Source organism: Hyla sarda, chromosome 1 (genome assembly GCF_029499605.1).
Source record: "Hyla sarda isolate aHylSar1 chromosome 1, aHylSar1.hap1, whole genome shotgun sequence".
NCBI classification, from domain to species: domain Eukaryota; kingdom Metazoa; phylum Chordata; class Amphibia; order Anura; family Hylidae; genus Hyla; species Hyla sarda.
This window is the reverse complement of record NC_079189.1, coordinates 84,725,979-84,753,414: the sequence shown is the minus strand read 5'-3', so window position 1 is coordinate 84,753,414 and position 27,436 is coordinate 84,725,979. Positions and strand designations below refer to the sequence as shown.

At 41.1% G+C, this 27,436-nt stretch overlaps 1 protein-coding gene across 1 annotated transcript in view; it reads right to left on the bottom strand.

Annotated features, from left to right (window-relative positions):
• Positions 1–27,436, bottom strand: part of LIMCH1 (LIM and calponin homology domains 1) — a 357,736-nt gene that overhangs the window by 101,894 nt on the left and 228,406 nt on the right. The window contains exons 6-8 of the mRNA XM_056557079.1: positions 19,747–19,857; positions 16,496–16,691; positions 4,467–4,719 (exon numbers count right to left, since the gene is read on the bottom strand). Coding sequence (XP_056413054.1) covers positions 4,467–4,719; positions 16,496–16,691; positions 19,747–19,857 — 560 coding nt within the window. The remainder of the gene's footprint in view (positions 1–4,466; positions 4,720–16,495; positions 16,692–19,746; positions 19,858–27,436) is intronic.

The window sequence follows — 27,436 nt, the reverse complement described above, 5'->3', positions numbered from 1 at the left end:
ACTTTTTGAAGGGGGGTTGCGACTTATTTGCCTACGTGCGACTTTCGCAATGATAAATCCTGGACCACTGCAAAGTAAAAACTGAAAATTGCTTAGGTAGGGCAGTTTGGTATTTTTTGCTTACCCACAAGTCACAAAAAAGCTGCTTAAATCCCTTGATAAATCTCCCTCAATATGTTTTTTTTCTTTGCATTACGCCTAAAGGCCAAAATGTCCTACTGAATGACTATACAGCAGCATATGGGACAGAGGCATACATTGGAGAACACTACTAATGCATATTACCAATGTATAGTATTAGCACAGTGTAAACATAGCTGTAATGGAACACATGAATATTTTTTGAGCCTTATCCCTGCTAAGCTATGATTTTGTGCATTAGGTTCACCAGCAACCACCAGCTACAAATCTATGTGTGCTGGAGGGAGAGGGTGAAATATTAGGGTTAACCACAGTCCCACCTGAAAAAAATTGGGTAATAAATAGGTTTTAGAATAGCACAAAATGCAATTCATCCCATATATGCTTTATGTTCTGAAGACCACCTAGAGAGGAGATTTTCAGGGATTACCACAATCATTGTCCATTCAGTCTAATACATTCATGATGTATAAACTTTACCACAGTCCAACAGAAGGAAAAAAAATCTTCAGCTTTGTATTATCCAAGTGCTTACAGTAATAGTTAAGGGCGTCTCTTTATGGGTTAAGTAAACAAAACTGCTGACACTGTGAAATAGCTGTTAAAGTAAAGATGCATGCCAAACATATATATATATATATATATATATATATATATATATATATATATGCTGTTGGTGCTCTGATTGTGCCAAAAAATAAACAAACATTTTTATGGGGGCCTTGAGTGTCAATGAGATGTGTGCTGTGCCCCTGAGCCACAACACCTCTTCCCAGTTACAACAAGCCCTCTTCGCTGTTCCACTGACACACACACAGCTTACCTGCCAGCAGCGAGCCACGTGAAGATCTCACAAGTCCCCATTCAAGGCGCATTCGCAGGACCTTCACATGGCTTGCTGCTGGCAGGCGAGTCGTGTGTGCGTCAGTCAAACAGGGAGATGGAATGAAGTAACAGGGGAATGGTGAACGGCAGACACCGGGCCATACCTGTACGACACTCTGGGCCCTTTAAAAAAAATTGTTGTTATGGCACAATAAAAGCACCAAGAGAATATATAAAGATATGGCATGCATCTCTTACTCTAACAGCGTTTTTACTGTGTTGGCGGTTTCCTTTGCTTAACCCATGTGACAGATGCATTTTAAATCTAAGGGGGCTTGACTTTACTCCGGTCAGGTCTCTGTTTGCATACACTTTTTATATAAACCATGTGAACATGGTTTACGTTAAACTGTCTGCATGCCAGAGAGGTTCTAAGAAAAAAAGCTAAATAAATGAATAAAAAAAAAGCTTCTGGAACTATACCAAAGCGGTCACCTCTAAGATGTGTTGAATGGTTTGCTAGTTACATATGTTACTGTACTGCCTCCAAAAAACTCATTATAATTCCTGCCTACAATTACTGTCACAATCTGGACTTCAAATTTACAGGAAAGCAATAATCCATTTACACGATGGGCCATACATTACAATAATAAAAAAAAAAATACATCACAGGCATATTTTCTACTACATAATAGAACCAGACTACTTTATAAATAATTAACTATAAAACCAGACTTCTACATAAGGGTTGGATGATTTTTCTGACACTGAACCCAGACAGCCAACTAAGTGTGACCTCCTGGAGGCCACCGACAGTGTATGGTGTTATTCAAGTCTGCTTTCTTTGGTTGTTAGATTTTGTTCTTCCACCAAATAGAAACCAGAAAGGAAATAAAATTGGGTATTAAATAGTTGAAAGTCTCTTTTAAAAGAACAGGATAGACTTTGAAATGCAGGGATTGTGCAAATTATGACAACAATAACTGGCTCCTGGACCCAATGTGAAAACTGTCACCTTAACCATCATGTATCATTAATAGTACTGCTGTCACTAAACACTAAAGCCTGTGCATAATAGAAACAACTATACCTACAGCATTGCAAAAGCCTAAAGGGACTTTATCAGCTCTATATCATTGCTCAGAGCTGCAGGCAGCTAGCCGATAGGGAGACATAATAAATTATACCTGTCTATAAGCTGATGGCTGTTATGCAAAGTTATAAAATCATATTTTTCTTCTAAGTTCAAAAATTAATAGCAGTGCTGAGTTGCAGCATACACACCTCCTCCCTCCCCCACCTCTCCCTAAATGATTGATCTACTCAAGCACTGAGCCTTATACATCAATCATGCAGGGCAGGGAAGGGTTAGGGAGGGTAGGAGGTGTGCATGTTGAAGCTCAGAACGGCCTCTCTCATTCTTTACAATAGAAGTAAAACAATTATTTTATAACTCTGCAGACAGCTATGGTAGAGAGTGTGATTCAGGGCAGATGGAATTACCATAGGGGCAGATGGCATTAACCCCATGTGTTTGTGACGCCAGGGCGTGGTTTATCCTCAATACCACCCGAAGGTATATCGCTGGATCCTGGGCTAGGCACGGGGGCAATAATGACTCCAACGCCAAGTTACAGACAATGGTAGCTTTCCTGAGTGACAGATGGAACACTCTATACAGCTTAGCTAGGCCCACAGAGGTGCCAGAGACTTCAGAGACCTCAGGGCTTGTTGGGACTTGCACTGGACTGGGACAATATTGATGCAGGCCATGCTGACTGAAGACTGATGACTGACTTGAATGGGACTGACTATACCCAAATTGTAGCTTACTTGAAGACTTGTGGCTGCTGGACTGACTTGAGGCCTCCTATGGACTCCAGACACACTCTTGGACTTGACCTTGCTGCAACTCAGCATAAGCAGCAAGAGAGAGAGCAGAGGCTCCACCCAGGGCTTATATGGGGGAGACTCTGAGGGGTCCCATAGGTCACATGGTCACATGGTCACTGATACCTCACTGGGTTACACTCACATGACAACTGGTAATCACAGGTTAACAATTATTAAAGCTATAACACCCTTTTATAAACATTATACAATATAATACAGGCAATAGATATATATACACACAAGGGGACAGGTGTAGAGGGGGCCCAGGGGTCACTGTAGGGAGGCTGGGGTACAACTTCCGTACTGGGCCACCACATAGCCATTAGCTAAAAGACAAATATAATTTGTTTTATCAGCTATATCCAGCTCTGAGCATGATAATAACAAAGATTATTTTGAGGGTAGAGTCATACATACCGTATTTTGCTGTGTATTTTGTGCAGCTAATTTTGCTACACATTGACTTCAATGGGTAGGAAAATACACAGCAGCAAATATGTAGCAAAATAAAGCACGTGTGACCATACCCTTAAGGTGAACGTCATTCTGTGTGGATTAATTTCTTACAGTATCTCTACAGTGGCCTTGCTCCCTGTATAGTCATAGTATTAAATGGCAAGGTGCCCACTCATCGACGTAGGGTTAAATGGGAAAATGGGGTCTGAATACAGTTCATTGTGTAAAAAGTATGCAGTAAGTGCCCAAGGTCCCTGTAGTGGCAGCTGCAGGCAGCAAGAGATTTTTTATCATTTAAAGGAGAACTGTGGCATACATTTTTTAAGTCCCCCGGGCTGCAAAAACATAAAAAACAAACTTAAACTTGCCTTCCTACGTTCCCCCATTGGGGAGATATCGTCGTCCCGTTCTTCCGGTGCTGCTGGCTTCTTAGGCTCGAAACGCCACAGTGCAGGCAGCGTATCGCCGGCCGCAGGGATTGTCCTGCCTAGGCCGGGGATTGGCTGAGTGCACTGTCATGTAAGGAGCCCGGGCAGCAGGGAGAAAGAGGGGCCTGGGCTGCTTACATGACAGTGCACTCAGACTATCACCGGCTGAGGCGGGATATCCCTGCGACCGGCGATACGATGCCTGCACTGTGGTGTTTTGAGCCTAAGAAATCAGAAGCCAGCAGCACCGGAGGAACGGGATGCCGATATCTCTGCAACGGGGGAAGGTAGGAAGGCGAGTTAAAGTTTGTTTATTATGTTTGTGCAGCCCGGGCACAAGAAGACTTAAATGCCGCAGTTCTCCTTTAAGGGGTTTTCTGGTAGTAGAAAAACATTTTATACAACCTGAAACAGGGTTTAAAAGTGAAAATGGGTGAGGAAAGAACATTCTTTATAACTATAAGAAGGCCCATCAGGGATGAATTTAGATCTCTTTGTTAAGAAAACTAAACAAAATATAAATAAATAAAGTAAAACATATATATATTAATAATTGTATAAAGCCCTGATTACGTTAAAATATTACCAGATTAGACCTCAGGGCGCTGATCCCAGTGCACTGAAATCCCAGTCACCAGCACTGATTAAATGTGGCACTACAAGTTTCAAAAGCAGCTATGAAGGCACTATCTTACTGTGGTTATGGCCATACACAATTACCTGAAGGGCCTTTCTCCACCTAGTGGTGAAGTGGCAGTACTCCAGCTTTTCCGGTAATCTTCCCGTTCAGCTTTTTTCTTGCGTAAGGGAGCTGGGATGTATGAAGTCTGGTTGCTTTTGTTGGGGAGGTACTGGTTAAAAGGCACTATTACTTTGTTTTCGCCAAAAGAAACCCGTCTGGCAGACATATCATCTTTCCTAACATCAGGTAGCCGTCTGTGAGGTAAATCGGATTCTGAATCACTTCCCCTGCCTAAAAATGAAGGATTGCAAACAAAGATAAGATTACTACGCAGAGTCATGGGAAGAAAAATATAATAAGTTATTGGTCAACAGAATGTAAAGTTTAGTGCAATGTTCCCATTTTTTAAAACAGTTTGTAAAGGTGTAAATTGTGCTTCAAAAATGAAAAAGTAGTAGACACTTTTCAAACCCAGTGAAAAAGAACACAGGAATGTAGGAGGCCATAATATAGATCTTACATAAGATATGTCAATGCAATCTTCTGTCAATGCCAGATTCATAACAAGCTCTAAGTAATCTGCCAGAATTTATATGGAGACTTGTTAAAGCCGTCAGCCCTTCCAACTCCTGCTGTGCATATTTAAAGATCATTTTGCAGGCCATGGACATAAGTGCTTTCTAAATATTTCATTATGTTTTGAGCAAATGTCAACATTGAAACCCAACTCTTGTGTGGGCAGATTTATAGTAAAACCACTTAACCTTGCTTTGTTTCCATGTCGGGTATCTGAGCAAGTCTTCCTGCCAAAAGCCTCAATCCTCGATTTTCAGATATATACACTCGGTCTTATTTCCTCCACTGCTTGTTTGTTTTCGGTTCAGTTTTTAACTTTATTACATTCCTCAGCTATTTGGCCACTGCTGCTTTAATAAGGGAATTACTACTTTATGTAAGCATTAGGGAGATTGGCCAAAGTTTAACATAGTTTATAATACAGACGATGTTTTATGGGGTTGATGAGTATATTGTGTCAGATACAAGTGATCTTTACACTTCTGATATTTTTTATGGGAACACATGTATAAAACCACAATAAGAAAGAGTACACACACATGCATATCTATGCAATAAGAAAGAGTACACACACATGCATATGTGTAACATTCCAAATTGATTTTCTTTTCCCCATCTAAAGAAATTATAGCAAGGATCTTGGGGATCCAACCAATTGGGAGGCTAAAGAAGGCAGAATGCTAGTGACGTTTTGAAGTTCCCACTAATAATAATTCTATATATAGCGCCAATGTATTTTGAAGCCAAGCTTTGTCAAGTTGTGCAGAGATATGCAGCTAGCCTGATTCACTCTGCCAGGATCTTCAGTAGTCAGAGGGCAAACTAGAGTAGTGCTGCACCCTCTGTTCACCCAATGCACAGCAGCTGCTGGCCAACCGGCTGTGCAGGGGCCTGCAGTGGTCGACTGTAGGTCCTTGCATAAGCAGCGGCATGAAAGTAGTACAGGTCCCAATATATATCAATTTCGGCAGGACTGGCAAACAGTCAAATGTGTATGGAGCTTACCAAACTCTCCCCCTACATCATCTATCAATGCCAAATATCCAACCATTTTGTTTTCAGAGAGATAAGCCACCATCAGAGGTAACCGCTTACCTAACCCCCCTATTCAGACAACATGAACACCTAGCCTTACTTTTCTACCCCATCCAGGGTTAAAGGGGTTATCCATCATAAGGTGATTTTAGTGCGTACCTGCCAGATAGTAATGGACATGCTTAGGAAGGATCTGCGCTTGTCTTAGGGCTAAATGGCTATGTTGTGAGATTACCATAATACTGTGGCTAGCTTTTTTATGAACTGGTATTTCCTGTTTGAGTTTTCTTTTTTACCTACAAATCCCAGCATTCCATTTTCCTCCCTCCCACACATCAGCCACCCCACCCATTGAAACATAAATAAGCTGTATCCATTCAAAAGAACTGTGGTTTTCAATCAGGCTGCATTAGTGGCAGATTGATCTCTCTCCCACCAAGCAATCCCTCCACCCATTGAAGCAGACCGGCTCCTTGTCATCAGCTGACTAGTGAGGTCAGGTCTCGGCCGCATTGCAACCTGGGAAAAATCTGAGACAACAGTAATTTTGTATTCTGGCAAAAATAAATATTGGAGTGAAAATCACAGAAGAATTGTGAGAAAACCATCACATACAGGTACAGACACAATATTATGAACTACACTAACTTTACAGCCCCTGTAGCATAGTCAAATAAAAAAAAAATCCTGGAATACCCCTTTAAAAAAAATTAACAAAACAATACTGATTTCTTCCAAAAACAGCACCACACCCATCCTTAGGTTGTGCGTTTATTGCAGTTCAGTTTCACTAAAGTAACTGAAGCCATACCACACACAACCTGAAGATAGGTGGGGTGCGGTTTTTGGGAAAAAATGTGCTTTGTTTTTGTACTTGTGGATATAAACCCTTTAGGGTAGGGTCACTCAAGCCATATTTTGCTACTGTGTATTTCCCTACCCATCGAAGTCAATGGGTAGCAAAATATGAAGCTGAATTTCCTACCCATTGACTTTAATGGGTAAAAAAAATATGCAGAAAATTATGGTATGTGTGAACCTACCCTAAATCTGTATGGGGTGCCTGTTAGAGACAGCTGTTGGCTGACAGCTACTGAAGGTGTATGGACACCTTAACACATGACTGCAGGATCAAAGTTGGCTTTTAGTCTAACTATAAAGATACAGTGAAAAGGGATATAATCCAGGTGTTTGAAGAGTAAATCAAGGGCATTATTCACACAGCATAAAGGATTAGGTTAGGTTCAAACTATGGAATTTCCGCCTGCAATTCTGCTTTGAAATTGCAGACAGAAATTCTGCTTGCTAAAACGTGAATGGGTTTGTGAATGGGTTTCCGTTCACAAATTCACACTTCGAAATTTGTAAAGCGGAATTTGTGAACGGAAAATCCGCTTGAAAATTTTTGCCTTAAGAATGGCGTTGCTCATTCTTCAGGCAGAGATACTCGCAGAACACATTGCAGTCTATTTGAGTCAGTCGGCGCTGGCCTCACTCAGAATCTCCAGGTGGAAATTTTCAGCCCGGAGATTCCATAGTCTGAGCCTAGACTTATAGTTAGCTCAAACAACAGTTTGAGAACTATTATATGAAGAGGTTGTGTACCTTGTACAACCTAAAAACGAATATACAGTGACCCCCCGACATACCATCATTTCAACATACGATGGCCTCTCAGAGGCCATCGCATGTTGAAGGCAGCATCAACATACGATGCTTTTGTATGTCGGGGCCATCGCATAAACGGCTATCCGGCAGCGCAGACTGCTTCAGCTGCTGCCGGATAGCCATTTTAGGTGCCCCGTGTGGTCCGGTGTTGATCCCTCACCTGTCCCCGGCGCCCCGGACCGTCATCTTCGGGATCTTCGTCGCTCTCCTTCGTCGTCATCACGTCGCCGTGCACATCATCCCGCCATCCAATAGGAGCGACGATCCCAGGCAGCAGAGACGGTCCAGAGCGGCGGGGACACCCCGGGGATGTGGCGACAGCGATGGAGGGCGACATCCAGCGCAGCGGTAACGGTCCGGAGCGGCGTGGACAGGTGAGTATAACATCCTATACTTTACATTGCATGGATCCCTCAACATACGATGGTTTCAACTAACGATGGTTCGTTTGGAACGAATTACCATCGTATGTAGAGGGACCACTGTACATATAGGGGGAGATTTATCAAAACCTGTGTAGAGGAAGAGTGGTGCAGTTACCCATAGCAACCAATCAGATTGCTTCTTTAATTTTTCACAGGCCTCTTTAAAAATGAAAGACCTGTTTTGATAAATCTCCCCCATAGAGTTTATACTGTTCTCAAGTAAGGTCCCTGTAAGTGTATATGTTATTTGTGGATGGGATTCTGTATGTGACTGACTGTATAAATGTAATGAGTATCCAATCAGTGAGGACTGGTATTGGTATATAAAACAAGTAGTGTTTATTTCATGAAGTATATCAAAACAACCAGTTATACAATTTTATAAAATCACTGTGAGCTAACTGCAGGGCCCGTGCAGGTCGCACTCATTGGTGCCTAGCCACACTAAACGTTAGTGCACTATATACATCAATCAATCATGAACAAGGCCTAAAGGCAATAAACCACTGTATAACAAAAACCAACACTCCCACAAAACACATAACATTCATCCTACACAGCATAAAATATATTCTCACCCATAACTATTTCTGTTTCAATGATCAATTCTATCTACAGATCCTCGGTACCGCTATGGGGACCAGATTCACAGCCAGTTTCGCCAATCTGCTTATGGCGTACTGGGAGAAGGAGTTCAAATCTCCCCACCTGGACACGAATCTGGTCCTCTGGAAGTGGTACATAGGCAACATCATCATCATTTGGAAAGATAACACTCAAACATTACAAACATTCATAGCCAACTCAATATCAACACATACAACTTACAGTTTACACCAACTGACATTTCTAGACATCACCATCAAAACCCACAACAATAAACTCATATGCAACATGTATCACAAACCTACAGCAAAAAATAGTTTCATTAGATTCGGCAGCTGCCATCTTCCAATGGCTCATTAACATACCATATGGACAGTACCAACGGATTAGACGGCATTGCACACAAATCACGCAATTTGAACAGGAAGCCGACCACCTCACAACGCAGTTTAAACAAAAATTATATCCCCAGAAAATATTAGAAGATTCCAGTAAGAAGGCAGAATAGAGACACTTTTTTCCTAGACAAACCCCACAGTCAAACCAAAAATGATTATCAACAGACAGCTAAAATTGTTCATCCATTTAACACAGCACACCATGAAATTAAGATCATAAACAAACACTGGCACTTATTACAGACAGACAAAACAATCGGTACCACATTACCCCAACAGGCCCTCATCGTATTCACAAAAGCTCCTAGTCTAGCCCTCAAAATAGCCCCAACCACAAAACTTACCAAAGAACCCCTCTTCAATAAACGCCAAACCACCTTGACAGGATCAAAGGGATTAGATGCATGCAGTGCAACAATTGCAAAATCACTTGATTTCCCAGGAAAACAAACAATCACGTCCAATTCCAATCACACAGAACACAAGATTCAAGAATTTTTAACATGCAACAGTATAAACGTAATTTACATTATTCAATGCCCCAGTGGAAAACAGTATGTAGGCCGCATTTCTAGAACACTGAAAAAAAGAATCACAGAACACTTCTACAATATTAAATAGTGAAAAACATTCACTATCAGCACCTTACAAACAATTACACAACAGTCCCATTCAAGGTACCACATTTGCAGCATTACAGTTAGTTCAGCCAGATTGGAGAGGAGGGAACTTCATATCAAAAATGTCACGAGCAGAATCGAAGATGATTTATCATATGGACACCCTCATACCGAGGGGTTTGAACACTAAAATAGAGATTTTTGGCTTCATGTGAAAGGAGACAGACCCTGGGCTCGAGGAGCTAGGAGCCAGACTGGTTAGTGCCTTAGTTCCTCTCGCCCGAGAGTCTATCCTCCATGAAGCACATATTATTTTTATTTATTTTATTTATTTTCTCATTCATTTTTTCCTTTACATTCATTTTTTCATTCATCCATTTATTTTTCCTATCATTCTTTTAATTATCACATCACTGTTTCATTCATTTATTTTTTCATCTTATATTATTTTCCATATATATTTTTCAATATTTCTTTCATGCATTTAAATTATTCATTCCCTTTTTTTATCCATTGAATATTGGAATCATTTATTTGTCTCCCTATCCATAGAAGACTATATCCAACATTTATACAACCATATACATTTTATCAATCATAACTACATCGTATTAATACACTGATGATATAATCCGTACCAACCCATATAATGGTACACGATTTTTAAACACAATTTTTTTAACATTTTCCAACATTACTGCCTGTATTAGCATTAGTAATATATTTCATTATAATATTTCCCACAGCAAGTTTTTTCACTTTCGAGATCTATATCTGGGTTCCATGTAGATATCCTGTTTCACACACCGTATTTACCCCATTTTTCTCATTTCTCCCATTTATACTACTCACAACTAACATTCTATGCATTTTTCCATATCTTCTCTAACCCAGTCCAGGTTTTCCTGATAACCTAGTTCATCTCCATGTTTTGTCTATTCCTCAATCCCAGTATCCAATCAGCCATAAGCACAACCATATAAAACAGGTAGAAAAGAGCCCAGGCCACTTAGCTATTAAAAAAGAGGCTGAACAGAGCCTAGAAATGCGTCTAGCATTTCATAATTACAACTTATTGCACCACCAGATCTTATGACCTATATAGCTCTATACAGAAAACCGGCATCTAAAGAAGTACCACAGAAGACTTCACTAGTGGCGCGCAGCAAACACGAGGAGGATGCCAACATCACACGCTACAGGACATCCACATCAAGATCCTCTCCCTCCCCAGATTTGCCGGCATCCAGCGCCAGCTAACCGGAGAGCGAGCGCAGGACCCGGCTGGAGTCATAACGTGTAAGAGTGAGAGCGCCGCTGGATCCCCGCAGGTCATTGGGTGAGAGGTGCTACTGCACCACAATTCTTATACCCCACAGGAACGGACACTGTACTTCATAGAAGCTACCCAGGAACGGCACCACAGTGCCGACATTTAACTTTTCTTTCAAGGAACTGGTTTTCATAGAAGACATAATAAGAACAGACTCAAGCTTCATAGAAACATTATAGGAATGAAGCACATTGCCGATATATGCCCTATTCTTCCTTTGCAGGAACCAGTCTTCATAGAAGACAACATAGGAGTCCAAAGCTATCTCGCATCCAATGTATGCCCAGAATTATATAGGATCTCTGGACAATCTGTTAACTTTTCTCCTCAGCCACCAACAAACCTATATATGTAGGTGTTATATTGATGCCACGTTATAAGAATAGCCAGATATTTCTGTGCAATTTTTCTTCCAGTCTTTGCCACACATTCTTTCGAAACAGCTATATGTGCTACATTTGCATTAACTATTTATCTACTAAGGTGCATGCCTTTTTTTTTTATATTTTTATATCTATATATATAAAGCTCAATTATGGACATTTATCAACGGGTTTAGTCAGGTTTTCTTTACTATAATTGTCATTAAAATGTCGCAACTGCGACTACACGATTTTTTGTGCGACATTTTGACTGGAAAGCGAGAAAAGCAAGTTTTCCAAAAATTAACTATGTAGTAATAATTTTAAAATGGACTACGGGTAGTCAGGTATTTATTAACTGCGACAGTCGCAACTGCGCAAAAAAAAGTCGCAACAGCGTTAAAAATTGACTAAATTTACTCCAGCTCAAACATGGAGCAGAAAAAGCTACTACCAAAGTAAAAAAGGAAAAATTGCTTACGTGAAAGAAAATTATCAACAGGCTGAAACCAGTTGATAAATAAGTCACACACAAGCAAAAAAAAGTAAGGAAAAAATTACTAAAAAAAAAGAATACATAAGCAAACATTGATAAATGTCCCTCAATGTGTGTAAATATGTGTGTTCCAGCATCATGTCCAAACAGCTAAAGATATTAACATGAAACTTGGCACACGTTATTTATATGTCAACAACAAATAGGTAGGTAATTTAACCCTTACTCACCCCCATTTGCCAGGGTTGAGGTTTTTGTTTAAAGTCCCATACAAGTCTATGGGAAATATATATTACTGCATAACTTCCAAACGGCTGGAGATATTTTGATAATACTTTGTCACATGTTACTTATAGGTCTACTTAAAATATAGGATAGTTAACCGATGCCCTTCACCCTCACAGCCGGTGACTTTGCATTGGCCTCAATGGGGTATTCTGTGAGTCTGGTGCTCTTTTTCCAGTCTTTACGTCCGTGAGTTTTTTTTTTTGAGAAACGTCTACACCCAGATTATGCTTTGCTGCAGAAAACTCACATGTCCACGTCAGATATGGTTCGTATGGCCAGATTTTGGGTTGGGGACATGATTGGCAGTAAGGCTGGTACCATAGTACTCATCAATAGGAACTTTGGGAGAGTTGTGGTGGACAAGGCGGTAGATGAGGATGGCCGTTTGGTGTGGGTTCACATTAAGCATGATGGTCATGATTATAGTCTATACAGCTTCTATGCCCCTAATGGAGATAACACGCAATTTTCTCAAGCCCTGGAGACCAGTTTCCTTTGTGACCCAAAAGCCAACAAGATTGTGGGTGGGGATATGAATGCAGTGGCATTTCCATTGGAAGATCGGATAGGCCTCGGGCCTCCGGGATCCCTGGAGGTTAATGCACCCAGACAGCAGACATTATACCCACTACTCTCATAGTCATTCCTCTTAGTCCCGTATAGATTACTTTCTTACCACCCCAGAGTTGGTAGCCCGTGTGGCTAGATGAGATATTCATGATATCAATCCCCTATATCTCTCTCTCCTTGACCGATATTTACCTGAAAGGGACAGATTTTCAATTGTGCTTCGGGACGTATATGTCGAAAAATGACAACTTTGTTGACTCTGAAAACTTGGTGGACAGAATTCTCGTGGCACAATAGAGACCATGTTTCTAATGCTTTCATTTACTGGGAATCGGCTAAATCTGTTCCGAGGGGACGCCTAATGGTAGTTATGTGAAAAAGAAGTCCATCCACCTCTTTCAGGAAACGAGCAGGTTGTTGCAATCAGCTTATACTCACTATGTCTCCTGTCCATCTGCTCCAGCTTTGCAGGCGTGGAAGGAAGCCAAGGCCACCTTTGACTTCTAGTCAGAACACAAATGTATGGCTTCTTTTTCTAGATTTAAGTCCGGCTGCCTCCTTGCATGTCTGGCGAAAGGACGGTGACCTCCCCAATGCTTCCCTGCCTTGAGGGATGAGGCGGGGATGCTTAATTCCGACCCCAAAGTAATTAACTCTTTATTCCATGACTTAAATGTGTCCTTCTATTCATCCTCCCCAGCGGACATGGCATTGGGGAGATCGTTTCTGGAGTCGGTCCGGTTGCCCTCCTTATCTGCGGAAAAATGTGCTGCTCTGAATGCAGACTTCTCGGAAGCTGAAATCAAGCAGGCCATAAAACGTCTTCATAATGCGAAGGCTCACTCCCGGATGGGTTCTCGGGGGAATTTTTTTTAAAGTACTGGGCGACCAGATATCGACTCCTTTAATGTCCTACTTCAATCATCTACTGCATTCGAGTACATTACTCTTGAATGCCAATGTGGCCACGATTAAGCTCCTGCTGAAACCGAACAAAGACCCTCTCCTCTCTCAATCTTACCGTCCTATTTCTCTCCTCTTTTAGGACGTTAAACTGGGGTCTAAAATTCTGACAGATCGCCTTAGTTCGTTCCTTTCTTCTCTCATAGGCCCATCGCAGGTTGGCTTTGTACGTAATTGGTCGGCTGTTGTGAATATACGCAAGGTACTAACCATTTTAGACAGGATCCAGCACCACCCCCAGCCAGGAGAATCACCCATGTTACTGGCCCTTGACACCGAAAAGGCTTTTGACAATGTCCGGTGGGACTGGCTGGGGATGTTGTTGGACAAAGTGGGGATAGTGGGTAATTTCCGTACCATTTTAGGGGGTTTGTACTTCTCCCCTTGAGCACATGTTCATACCTCCGGCTTCCTATCCCCCCCTTTCCCTCTTTTTAAATGAACGAGACAGGGGTTCCCTTTATCCCCCCTCCTTTTTAATCTGGCCCTGGAACTTCTTGCGAGGTACTTGGAGGACTCCGATCCATTCTGCGGTGTTTCAATCCAGCGTACGGCGGTCCAAAATGACCCTCTTCGCTGATGACAACTTGATTTTCCTGGAGGACCCGAAAGTCCACTATGGTCCGTTGATGTCCACTCTGTCCCATTTTGGTTTATTCTCTGGGTACAAGATAAACCAACTCAAAAGTGAGGCTCGATTCTTGGGTCCTGCTCGGCCGTCTTCTCATTGGTCGGCTATTGGTATCCCTGCTTTGATTATTAAACAGCACATTACTTACTTAGGGATTAACATAGGTAAGACACCATTCTCCTTATATAATCTCAATTACCAGCCCTTATTTAAACAGATCCTTGCTGAGTTGCAACACTGATTCCACCTCCCTCTCTCCTTTTTAGGGAAGTGCTACCTTATCAAGATGATAAGCTTTACGAGACTGCTGTACCATTTGCAAACCTTACCCCTTAGAGATGTGCAGGCGCTAAATTCTGCATTTACTCGTTTTATATGGGCCGAGAGATGCCCCAGAATTGCACTTCAGAAACTGATGTTATGCAAGGCGGACTGTGGAGTTGGATTTCCCAATATCCGCTGTTATAACAGAATTTATTCAGTAAATCAGAGGAATGTGCTGTATGTGGGAAAAGTAATGTATGGTTGCAATAGTGTACTCTTGTTTTCCAGAAACCAGGCTGCTCTTGTACATTGGTGGCATCTGGTATTACAGTTCATTAATTTGCTAAAAAAAAGAAAAAGGGAAATGAACATGTAACAGGTACTGTCCTGCAATGGTGGCCAGAAGTACTGTATAGCTTGCTTACTATAATGTTTACAATGGACTAAAGGCAGCAGCTCCTTCATAAATTTGCCCAAACAATCCCACCCTGAATGACTACTATTTCAGAACAAGCAGAAGTAAGAATGTGCAATAAGAGAATTGTGCAGCCTTGTATTAAGATACTCCCACTCTGGCTTCAGGAAACATAAGAAATGACTAGAAATCACTTAACTTCACAATGAATAGTGAAAGACAAATACAATAAGCTATATGCAAACTGTGTACTACTAAGAGGAAAGCCAAAGTAGATGAAGTGGATACAACTGTATCCTGTCTATGCCCATTCTCAACAAGTAAAAAAAGTAAACAGAAGCTAGTATAAGGTAGGGCTATGGCTACATGACAACTAGTGCTGCACGACTTTAAGTTCACAATGTCACATGTAAAGCTGCTCAATGGTGTCAAACTGTGACCTAGCATGACTGAGATAACCGTTGCAAAAAGTCCATCTTCACGCGCTACTGCAACTTGCCTGCGACTTCTCTGCACTTGTTTATTTTGTCAACAGCCAGGTCGCAACTGTAATAAAGTCACGTGACAGCAAGTCACACAAAATATTTTGGATGCACCACTTGATGAGACTTGCTGTTGTACGACCAAAGACACCATGTAGTCCTAACCTAATAGAAAATCTAGTGTAGCATAGATGGGTTACTAATAGCTTATAGCATTAACATTTAGTATTATTAGTATTTCTTTTTTTTTCTATATATACGCCTCACTCTAGAATATGTTTTGGTTCCTTTTACCATGCTAACCAAGATTTGAGGAAAACATTGCCAGACTTATGAATGTTAGCAGTATTGCAGCTCTGCCCATTTTATACTGTACTTAGATCCCATAGACAATGAATGAAGCAACAGTGCATAGGTGACTACTGCTTCATTACCATAGGGGACTCAATATATGGTGTGGGATGTTCTAGCAGTCAGTCCCCATGATCATAGACTTGTGCCCCATTCATTGGATATTAGATAAGTGTTTAATGTTCAGACAAGGCCTCTAATGGAAATAGCTGCTTTACCAGCCACAAGGTATGGACCAGAGTGGTGCAGTTTCTAGAAAAAAGAAATACATTTTTTCTCCTTCCAGACCATCCCATAAAGCTTCATATTATCTCTGCCACTACACACTGAAGTCGCAGATAAAGCAATGAGGTCCTCTGACAATAGACATCAGAGTTCTAGACATTGAAAATATTTCTATAGCAGAATTAAAATATAAACAGTACCTTGAGAAACCATAAAATTTAAATGAGTTTAAAAAAAAAAAAACATTGGTCAGAATAGATTTGATAATGCATATTGCACTCTTACCACAAACTGATCATTGTGAACCTTGAAGAGAACATAAGGGATCATATCTAGATACAGATACATGGATCACTCACCATCACTGCTGCCTCTCAGAATGACCTCTGGTGAAGGTGTCTGTTGTGATCTAGAACCAAAAGAATCCAGGCTATCAAAAGAATCATCTCTACCATGTCTTGGGGGAGACAGGGAGTCACTTCTCTCTGAATCCCAGCAGTCTATATAACCACTGTCACGGATGCTTCTTTTAGGGCTCTCAATCTCTTCATTTTCCTACAAAAGCAAATAAAAATAAAATGGGTACAGTAAATTTCAGTGGGTGTTAGTACTTTAATACAAGAAAAGTGGTGAAGGTGAATAACAGGTGTCCTGTAATTAGAAAAAGGAATCAGTCAAATAGGGGGGATGACCAACAAGTGAAAAATGTATAAAGGAAATGCACACATAAATACATTGCCCTCTCATTACTGAATATGTAAAAGAGATAGTACAGTACTAAACATATAAAGGCGTAAAAACAAATCAGTCTTTGCCAGCTTATAACTGCAGGGGACCAAGAACTCTTTTAGCTGACCCACACATTCTAAGTACAAGAACAATGGCCGCCTTTGACCATCTAGTCTTGCTACATTTTTCCCAGGGCAAGCAGTATTCAGCCAAGGAGGGAAATCCTTTGGAGAAAAGGTCAGTATAAAACACCCTTAACTGTTCTGAAATAAAGACATTGTTGATTCCAGCATCACTTAGGGAACAGCACAGACAGGAAAGCAAAATACAGACATATATAGTGACCAGTCTGCACTGTAAGGACAGAGTCTGACAAGAGACAATTTATGACCAGTGATGTAAGCAAAATGTTTACATCTATCTACAAAATGTCAGTATTTGCCCTGCATTATGCAAGTAGCAAAGTCTACAAAATCCCAATCCAAATTCATGAGAAAGGCAAGGAAATGTAACAAAATATGTAATATATGTCATCACGTATTTCCATAAAGGTATTTGCTTCTGTCTTTGTGATTCATCAAATGCAAAAAAAATCTGCAGCCTGAGCAAGACCAGACCAGATGAGTTTTATTTCTCAACAAAGCCAAAATTGCACAATATTAACCAAACAACAAGATCTTTGGTCTAGGAATGTCAACAAATAATTCACTCATATTGCAAATATAGATGATAAAATAAGAAAAAAATTCTCCATTCTCTATTTATATCCTCATCGTTTCAACACTTGACAAATGTGATTATCTCAACTTATCTTCTACCTCTAATCCTTACTCTCTCTCTCTCTCTCTCTCTCTCTCTCTCTCTCTCTAGTATATTTGTTATTTATCCATTTTTCATCCTGCACACTTTTCCCCAAAATGTGGAAGAGAAAATATATTCCTCGATGACTATACATTTAGGTACAAGATATAGGCAATATTGCACTGAATGTTTTTTGTCCATGTGCTTCCTAAATGCAAATTAAGCAACCTTTAAAATAATCTTTATTTAGAAATGTCCTTAAATTTTGGTATTGTATAGTCTGAGCTACCCCTTCACATAGTTGGCTGTCCTGCTACTTCTGACATAGATTTGACAGCACACTGCTCCTGGCACTCTGCTCTCCCACTACATTCTCTTAAAAGGAATCTGTATTTGGCATCTGTATCTTTTATAGAGCCACAAAAACATGGTTCTTGTACATACATAGCTCTGTGTAAATGTGGGATATGTTGCCAACAATGATAAATTAAATGGCTGTAAGAACTATCCAGCACTCCTTCGTGTGGCCCTGTTCGAACAATGATTGAGCCATGTAAAAGCTCTTAAAAGAAGGGTTAATCTGTTCGATCTTGTTTGCAGGCATAGGTCCATCCATCTGAAACGGCCATTAATCTTCGACCAAGCAGGAAGGAGAAGGAGGAAGATCTATACAGCAGATGAAAGTAAGGAAAGGACGGAGAGCCTATGGCTGCCGTAATTTGGTTCCTGGTTTTATTTATCTGGCCAGGTAGGTTAGTTGATAGGACCCGCACCATTTGAGAAACCTTGGCGTTGGTGTGCAGGCTCAAGTGTGTCCTTCATATAAGGATATACTGGCTAATGTCTCAATTTTACATCAGTTTTGAGGGTTAGCTAATGTCATTGTTTACATTAAACACAGTTGTGAAACCACATTGTGATCCATAGGTGCAGGTCCTCCACTCCAACGTAGGTGCACAACTGCACTTGGAGTTGAGCACCTTGTATCACCTTAGATCACATCAATGTAAGTGTACATTTTAAGAGAGGGCAGATCATACTCGCTATTCTGAGTAAGCACACACACCAGTATGCAGAAGGAGGAATCACACAGGCTATATATGAGTGTACAGCATGAGGAGAAGACACCGGTAGGGAGCGAGAATGGCACTGTGGCTAGTGAAAACAGCAGCATCATGGATTCACAGTTGTCACATCACATGTATTACTGAAAGAAACATGTCCCCATGAGAAAAGTCCAAAACTAGAAACAGGATGCAAATCAAAAGGTCTTAAAACGAATGAATAAATAGATTAGGCAGCCTGAAAAGTAGTGCAATGCAATATAACCACCTATATATGTATAAGGAATATTTTTCATTGCAGAGGTGTCCATTGCCTTGAAGTCATCAGTCTTAGTGTTCCGATTTATGCAAAGTGTCTGACTCTAGATACAATAGTATTTAATATCACGCAGATGAGAGGAGAAATACTCAGATGACAAGTTATACTTATTCTTGGAAAAAATCATACAGGACATATATTCCAGAGTGAAAGAATAAAATAATAGAAAAACAGAGGTCAAGTGAGTCTAATTTCCCTATTGATATAATTTATTGGATTGGCTTTCACACATCAGTAAACCACATCTAGTAGTAGAATATGGCACTCTTGATCAACGTAGGTGCACAAGTAGGATCCCACTCCTTAAGCTCATAAGACAAAAAGACTTGGCACTCAAAGTTGCAGTTAGGTGATTTATTTCATATGCAATCCACAAGGTAAATAGATAACGTTTCGGTCAAACATTGACCTTCATCAGATCAAGGATTGCTGCGGAGTATGGAGACATCTGCCTAAAGCCGTGGAGCTGGGTGCGACAGCCGTCGCTGTACAGCGACGGCTGTCGCACCCAGCTCCACGGCTTTAGGCCGATGTCTCCATACTCCGCAGCAATCCTTGCTCTGATGAAGGTCAATGTTTGACGGAAACGTTATCTATTTACCTTGTGGATTGCATATGAAATAAAATCACCTAACTGCAACTTTGAGTGCCAAGTCTTTTTGTCTTCTGCACATCAGTAAACCACACCATACCATACCTTTCTCATCTGGGCCAGCAGAACCTCGAACTCCTTCAAATCTAAGTGGTTTCCACTGTAGGAAGCACAGCTGTTTGCAGATTTTCCAAGCCAATAAACAGTGACTAGTACCTGAAAAGAAACAAAGACATTAGATGTATAAAATAATAATTCAGTTTTATAAAACATATTTGCATCCACATAATGATTTATGAAGTTTCAAAGTTGAAAAAGGAAAAGAGGACTGAATTTAATCATATGTGATTCTAGAAACATGAGGAATGTATTAAGGAGAATAAAATCCAATATGACTTCACACCATTATCTGCCATTTTGAGAAACATCCAGATGAATAATTTGCTGCCAGGAGTATAGCATAAAACGTAATGTTTCAGAGCTGGTGCATGGGAATTACTGGCAAAACACACAATTCTGCTTATTATTCCATTACGTGCAGCAGATGGTTTTCACAAGGTTAATGCAGATCACATTTGCGTACATGATATTAAACAGGAAGGGTGGAGAATGTATGGTCTAGGTCAAACTCATCCTTCAAAGAAATTTGATAAGCATGACTCTCAGTGGAAGTCAGCGTGTCAACACAACTCATACCACTTTATCAAGCTATTGTTGCTGCCGCCCAGGGAGATTGGCTCAGAGGACAGCACAGACGGCTCTTCAGTCACAGGGTCCCAAGGGGGCACAAGCACTGAACACTGAATACAGTATACCAGTAGGGTTAATGTTTAAGTATTCATTCCAGAAAGTGATCAAAACTTTTGACATGTCTGAAGGACATGTCAAAACTTTACTCAAATGACACCAATGCTTTAAATCAAGTAAAATAAAAGAAACATTTTAAAAGCTTGTCTACTGTTCTGCTTGGCATTTCACTGTTGCATATATAAATATATGTGGTAGAGGGTGTGATGCGGGGCAGATGGAATTGCCCTAGGGGCAGATGGCATTAACCCCTTGTGTTTGTGACGCCAGGGCGTGGTTTATCCTCAATACCACCCGAAGGTATACCGGTGGATCCTGGGCTAGGCATGGGGGCAATAATTTGATGCAGGCCACGCTGACTGAAGACATACCCCATTTGTAGCTTACCAGGCTCTGACTGGGACCTGGGGGTAGTGAACTTGTAGACGTTTGGCTGCGTGGTTTGACTTTAGGCCTCCTCTGGACTCCAGACACACTCTTAGGACTTGACTGCACTGGACCTCGGCAAAGACAGACTGGAACTCAAGAGAGAGAGAACTAGCCTCTCCCAGGGCTTATACGGGGGAGACTAGGAGGGGTTTCATAGGCCACCCTTAGGTCACATGGTCACTGATACCTCACTGGGTTACAATCACATGACACTTGCCAAGAGAGGCAACACATGTGGCCATAGGATGTCCTGCACATATCACTTGTTTGTGTCCCTCATATCACTACCAGGGGTGATCGACTGTCATATGTGGTGGCTTCCCAGATCACATTAAAAGTATTTGGGGCAGTGTGTCGCTCCACATCAAAGGCAGGACTGAAGCGCTCACTACAAAGTCTCTATGCTCGAACCTGACAGTCGTACTGGATTCTAAACAGAAAACAATAATACAGTTCCAGTCTGTAACAGTCCAGGTTACTTGTTCACGACACCGTTGCAATCAAAGGCAACACTGAAAGGACATGCAATGGGTGTCATGGCACCAAATTTCTTTTTGTTATGCAACTAGAATAAGTCCGGGAAGAGACAGGGGTGTTTAATGAAGGTACCACGTGTGTCTGAATGGTGGACAAGGAAACTGTAGGAGCTGCATGTGTTTGTTAGTGGATCAAATAATTCTCTCTACCCTCTTTACATGGTCTGTATGAGAAGTTCAGAGCATGTTCATTGTGTGTGCATTCCCTCACTTACCACTGCTAGAAGTAAACGATCTCGCCAAGAGGTACACTACCCAAAATATGCCTCTGAGTGCCTTCTTATAGTCCAGGAAAGCCCTTTTATACCCTCTTGTGGCAAAACTCAGGGTCTGATCTATCACCCCAGTAATCATTTACATATCTGCCCGAGACATAACAGCATGCCAATTCTTGTCTATCAGGGTGCATTCTTTTTTTTCTTAATGAGTGCACAATATACCATATAGACTAAGAAATCAGCAGAATAATCACATAGGCTTACAATAAAATTCTTAAAATAAAATTAATTAATAAAAAAAAAAAAATCAAAAGAAGCATTACTACACACCGTAAGACACACTTGAAAACCATACTACACTAAACTTCTATATACCAAAGGCACATATGGTGAGATTTATTTAAACCTGTCCAGAGGAAAAGTTGTTCAGTTGCCCATAGCAACCAATCAGATCACTTCTTTCATTCTTGACAGGATATAATCAATCTCCTAAATCTACCCCATATACAATGGTCCCTCAACATACGATGGTAATCCGTTCCAAATGGACCATCGTTTGTTGAAACCATCGCATGTTAAGGGATCCGAGCAATGTAAAGTATAGGACAGTGGTCTACAACCTGCGGACCTCCAGATGTTGCAAAACTACAACACTCAGCATGCCCGGACAGCCAACGGCTGTCTGGGCATGCTGGGAGTTGTAGTTTTGCAACATCTGGAGGTCCGCAGGTTGAAGACCACTGGTATTTGAGGTTATACTCATGTTTCCCTGCCGCTCCGGACCGTCACCGCTGCCCTGGATGTCGCCTTTCATCGCTGTCCCTGGGGTGTCCCCGACCGTCCGGCAAGGCCTCTGCTTACCCGGCATCCTCGCTCTCCGTCGCCGCCATCACGTTGCTACACACGGCGCTCCTATTGGATGACGGGACGGCGTGCACAGCGACGTAATGACGATGATGGAGAGCGCCGACGATGCAGAGGATCCCGAAGAGGATGCGCCAGAGCCCCGAGGACAGGTAAGTGATCGTCAGCAGACCACATGGGACACTGTAAATGGCTATCCGGTGGCAGCTGAAGCAGTCTGCGCTGCCGGATAGCCGTTTATGCGATGGCCCCGACATACAAAAGCATCGTATGTTGATGCTGCCTTCAACATGCCTCTGAGAGGCCATCGTATGTTGAAATGATCGTATGTCGGGGCCATCGTAGGTCGGGGGGTCACTGTAGTCAGAGTGGTTCTACAAAACATACCCATAGGTACTAAAGAGATGCAGCTTCTGTACAGCACCTCATTTGTTCTAGGGTAAATTTTCTTAATACACCATGTCCAGCAATATTTATAAAATATGGCTCCTTAGATACCTGTGGGTGCCATATATATATATATATATATATATATATATATATATATATTGGAATTTCAGGCAGAAATCTGAATTATGGTTCCGTGCATAAAGGCTTAGGGTATGTTTACAAGTAAAGAGTCTGCTGCAGTTCACACCTAGCTAAATCTGGACCGGACTCGCTATGTGTGAATGTACCCTTAAAGGGAACTCCAGTGGGAAAAAAACATGTTTTCAAATCAAGTGGTGCCAGAAAGTTAAACATATTTGTAAATTACTTCCATTTAAAAATCTTGACTCTTCCAGTACTTATCAGCTGCTGTATACTAAAGATATACTACAGAGAAATTTGTAAAGTTCTTTTCAGTCTGACCACAGTGCTCTCTGCTGACACCTCTGTCTGTGTGAGGAACTGTCCAGAGCAGGAGAGGTTTTCTATGGGAATATGCTTCTAATCTGGACAGTTCCTGACATGGACAGAGGTGTCAGCAGAGAGCACTGTGGTCAGACTGAAAAGAACTACACAATTTTCTCTGTAGTATACAGCAGCTGATAAGTACTGGAAGGCTTTAGATTTTGAAATAGAAATAATTTACAAATCTGTTTAACTTTCTGTCACCAGTTGATTTGAAAACATTTGTTTTCCACTTGTTTCCACTGGAGTTCCCCTTTAAAGCAGAGTAACATTTTGTTTTTGTTTAGTTTTTTTTGTTTTTTTTATTATGTTTTGAACCTAAAAAAAGGCAGGATTATAGAAAGTGTAAATTTACTTTAAAGCTCCACTACTGTCCCCTTAGTATCAATAGGGAACAGATGAAGTGAATTCTGCCAGGCAGAAAATAAGATGTTATGTTAGTTGGAATTAGCCGGGTAATTAAAAGGGCAGCTGAAAATACAACAACAACCTAAATGAGATATAGCTGTAAGATGGCAAGTAAAATGATTAAGTATCAAGAGACCCAGGGCCTGCATACCTGAAATGAAAGGTACAGTACTATCCAGACTGGATGGTGCCATAGGGCTTAGGACAGATAGACTGAAGATGTCTACGAGGCCTCATATGTGAAGGAATTTCACACAAGCTGACAATATTAAACAGCTGCTGTGATCGTCAATGACATCATCACAACATAATATTTTTCCACGCAATGCATTCCTCTAGAGACTATAGGCATGGTTATCACAAGAGACAGCTATAAGGAGGCCGAGCTGTCCATGTAACGTTGTCTCTATTATTTTAACTAAAATATTTATATTTGGGTTTTATCAAGAGTGTGCCATCTAGGCCATTTCTATCAACAATCAAGGCCATTTCCATCATCCTATTAAGATGGCATCACCTTCATATAAGAAAAGCAGGGTGTAAATAATCATAAGCCTGAATGGCTTATGATTATTATTTCAATCTTAACTCTATTCCCAGTGTCCTTTCCTCCTTTCACTGATCTCATTTAAAGGGAACCTGTCACATAAAATAAAATTTAAAAAAAGTAAGAACCTTCAGGCATCATATATAGAGCAGAAGGAGCTAAGTAGATTGATATATAGTTTTTGGGGAAAAGTTCCAGGATAAATTGTCATTTATTCATGTAAATCTCAAGTAGTCATGTGGGCGGTTCTAATCAGTGATTTACAGTTATCTTTGTATAAATGTGCATAAAGAGAGCTGTCAAGCACTGAGTAGACCGGCTGCTGGCAAAGATGGCTGCTAAGTTCTTAGGACTGATTCACACTACATATATTATGAGCAGGATTACGCATAGGAACTCCACTCAAACTACAGTGCAGCAGCTTCCCATGGTTTTCAATGAAATTCTGCTGCACCATTCACACTGACATTTCACAGATGAAATTCTGAATTCTGGGCTCTGCTGAAAGGATGAACATTTCCGAGGGGTCATAACATTGGCTTGTTTTGCCAGTGCCCACTAAAAATGGAATCTCCTTCCGGAATATCTCCAGTTGGTGATTCTGTAGTGTGAATGGGCCCTTAGTCTTCCGGACATCCTCTGCTATTTAGCGGCTCCTGATGATTTTTGACTGACCATATTACCACTAAACTGATCCTTAAGACTTCAGGACACCTCTGGTGACTAGACTGGACGGTTGAGTCCTCCGGTGCTGAATTCTCCTGTCACAAAGCTCTCCTGCAGGCCCTACCATTACACTCACTGGCTATGCTGCACATATGCTGGTAATCTGACGGAGCTGCATCCCGCATCACAACTCCTACTGAGCTCCCATATCAATCAACGGACCTAAAGTTACTATCCGCTATACAGCTCTTAAAGGTGCAAGGCATTGGATTTACCACAGACAGCCTGTTATTAGCTGTTGTGTCACAACTCTTCCCACATTTCCCTTATAATGCTGACTATCCCCTTATTCCTTAGAGACACTGTTACTGTATTTTACTCCAAGTTAAAATAATGATGTTTCCCAAACAGTGTGTCTTTGATTGTTGCAAAACCACAACTTCCAGCATGACCGATCAGCCAAAGGCTGTAGTTTTTATTGGTACCATTTTTGTTTTGATTTAGACTTAGACTTTTTGATCACTTTTTATTTATATTTTTTCTGATCTATGTTGTGACGAATTATAAGCATTTTTGGCGTTTGGTATTTTTTTTTTTATGTCTACACTGTTCACCATGCAGAATCATAAACATTATATTTTAATAGTTTACACAATTATGTACATGGTGATACCAATTCACCAAAAAATGGGAAAAGAAAGGTGATTAAAATGTTTAATTTTACACTTTTTAAAGGGTTACTCCGGTGCTAAATATCTTATCCCCCACAATCTCTCCTGCAGCACCTCCGTTTGTCAGCTGCAGAGAGTGAGGATCGCTCTGTGGCTGATGAGAAATGGTGCAGGGGACGGAGTATCGTGACGTCACGGCTCCGCCCCTCATGACGTCACGTTACTCCGTCCCTCATCAGCCACAGAGAGATCCTTGGCCGCCACGCCCCCTCCCATAGACATGCATTAAGGGGGCGGGGCATCATAAGGGGCGGAGCCTTGACATCACGATACTTCGTCCCCTGCACCACCCCTCATCAGCCACAGAATGATCCTCGCTCTGTGCAACTGAAAAACTGGGGGTGCTGCAGGAGAGATCGCGGGGGTCCCCAGCGGCGCGATCCCCGCAATCTAACATCTTATCCCCCATCCTTTTGATAGGGCATAAGATGTTTAGCGCCGGAGTACCCCATTAAAGGGGTTATCCAGGAAAAAAACTTTTTATTTTATGTATCAACTGGCTCCAGAAAGTTAAACAGATTTGTAGATGACTTCTATTAAAAAATCTTAATCTTTTCAGTAATTATGAGCTGCTGAAGTTGCGTTGTTCTTTTCTGTCTAAGTGCTCTCTGATGACACCTGTCTCGGGAACTGTCCAGAGTAGAAGCAAATTCCCATAGCAAACCTCTTCTACTCTGTCCAGTTCCCGAGACAAGCAGAGAGCACTGTTGCCAGAAAGAAAAGAACAACTCAACTTCAGCAGCTGATGATTTTTTAATAGAAGTAATTTTCAAATCTGTTTAACTTTCTGGAGCCAGTTAATCTGGAAAAAAAAAAAGGTCTGGATAACCCCTTTAAGTCCCCATAGGGGACCGTTTATGCCATCATTATATTGCATTCACTGTATAATGCTATGCCTATCTCATAGCATTGCATAGAGCCCGGCTGTATCATTTGAGTGTTGATTCGGCATCTATAGGCAGGTAAGATAACCCTTTGCCGCCATTTTAGCTCACTGGACCCCAGCAATCGCATAACGGTGAGTAACACTGAGCTACCAGAATTTGTGAATAATGCTTTTAGATGCCATCATCACATTGGTTTTGGCGTGTAAAGGGTTACTAATGGCAGAGACAAAATACTGATGGTAGCCGCCCCTTATCGCCTTTGAACTAGCGCAGCTCCTATGATCTCGTCATATAACTATCTAGGAAGTGAATTTATGCCCTGGTACGTTAAGTCCCAAACGGCAAGGGTGTACATGTACGGCCTCTGTCGTCTAAGGTTGTTATTACCTCACCTCAAGTTGGGTAGAAACAAGTTAATCTCTATTACTTATACCATATACTTAGAAGTACCTATATACTGTACCTTTTCTGTTCTTTAATGGGGTATTCCAGAGGAACAAATGCTTTCAAATCAACTGGTGCCAGAAAGTTAAACAGATTGGTAAACTACTTTTATTTAAACATTTAAAAACCTTCCAGTACTTATCAGCTGCTGTATGCTCCACAGGAAGTTGTGTAGTTCTTTCCAGTCTGACCACAGTGCTCTCTGCTGACACCTCTGTCTGTGTCAAGAACTATCCAGAGCTGGAGAAGTTAGTTATATATGTATATGTGTATATATATATATATATATATATATATATACAGATATAAAAAAATAGACAAATGTACGCCCAACCTACTGGTGGATATGATCTTCTATCATCTA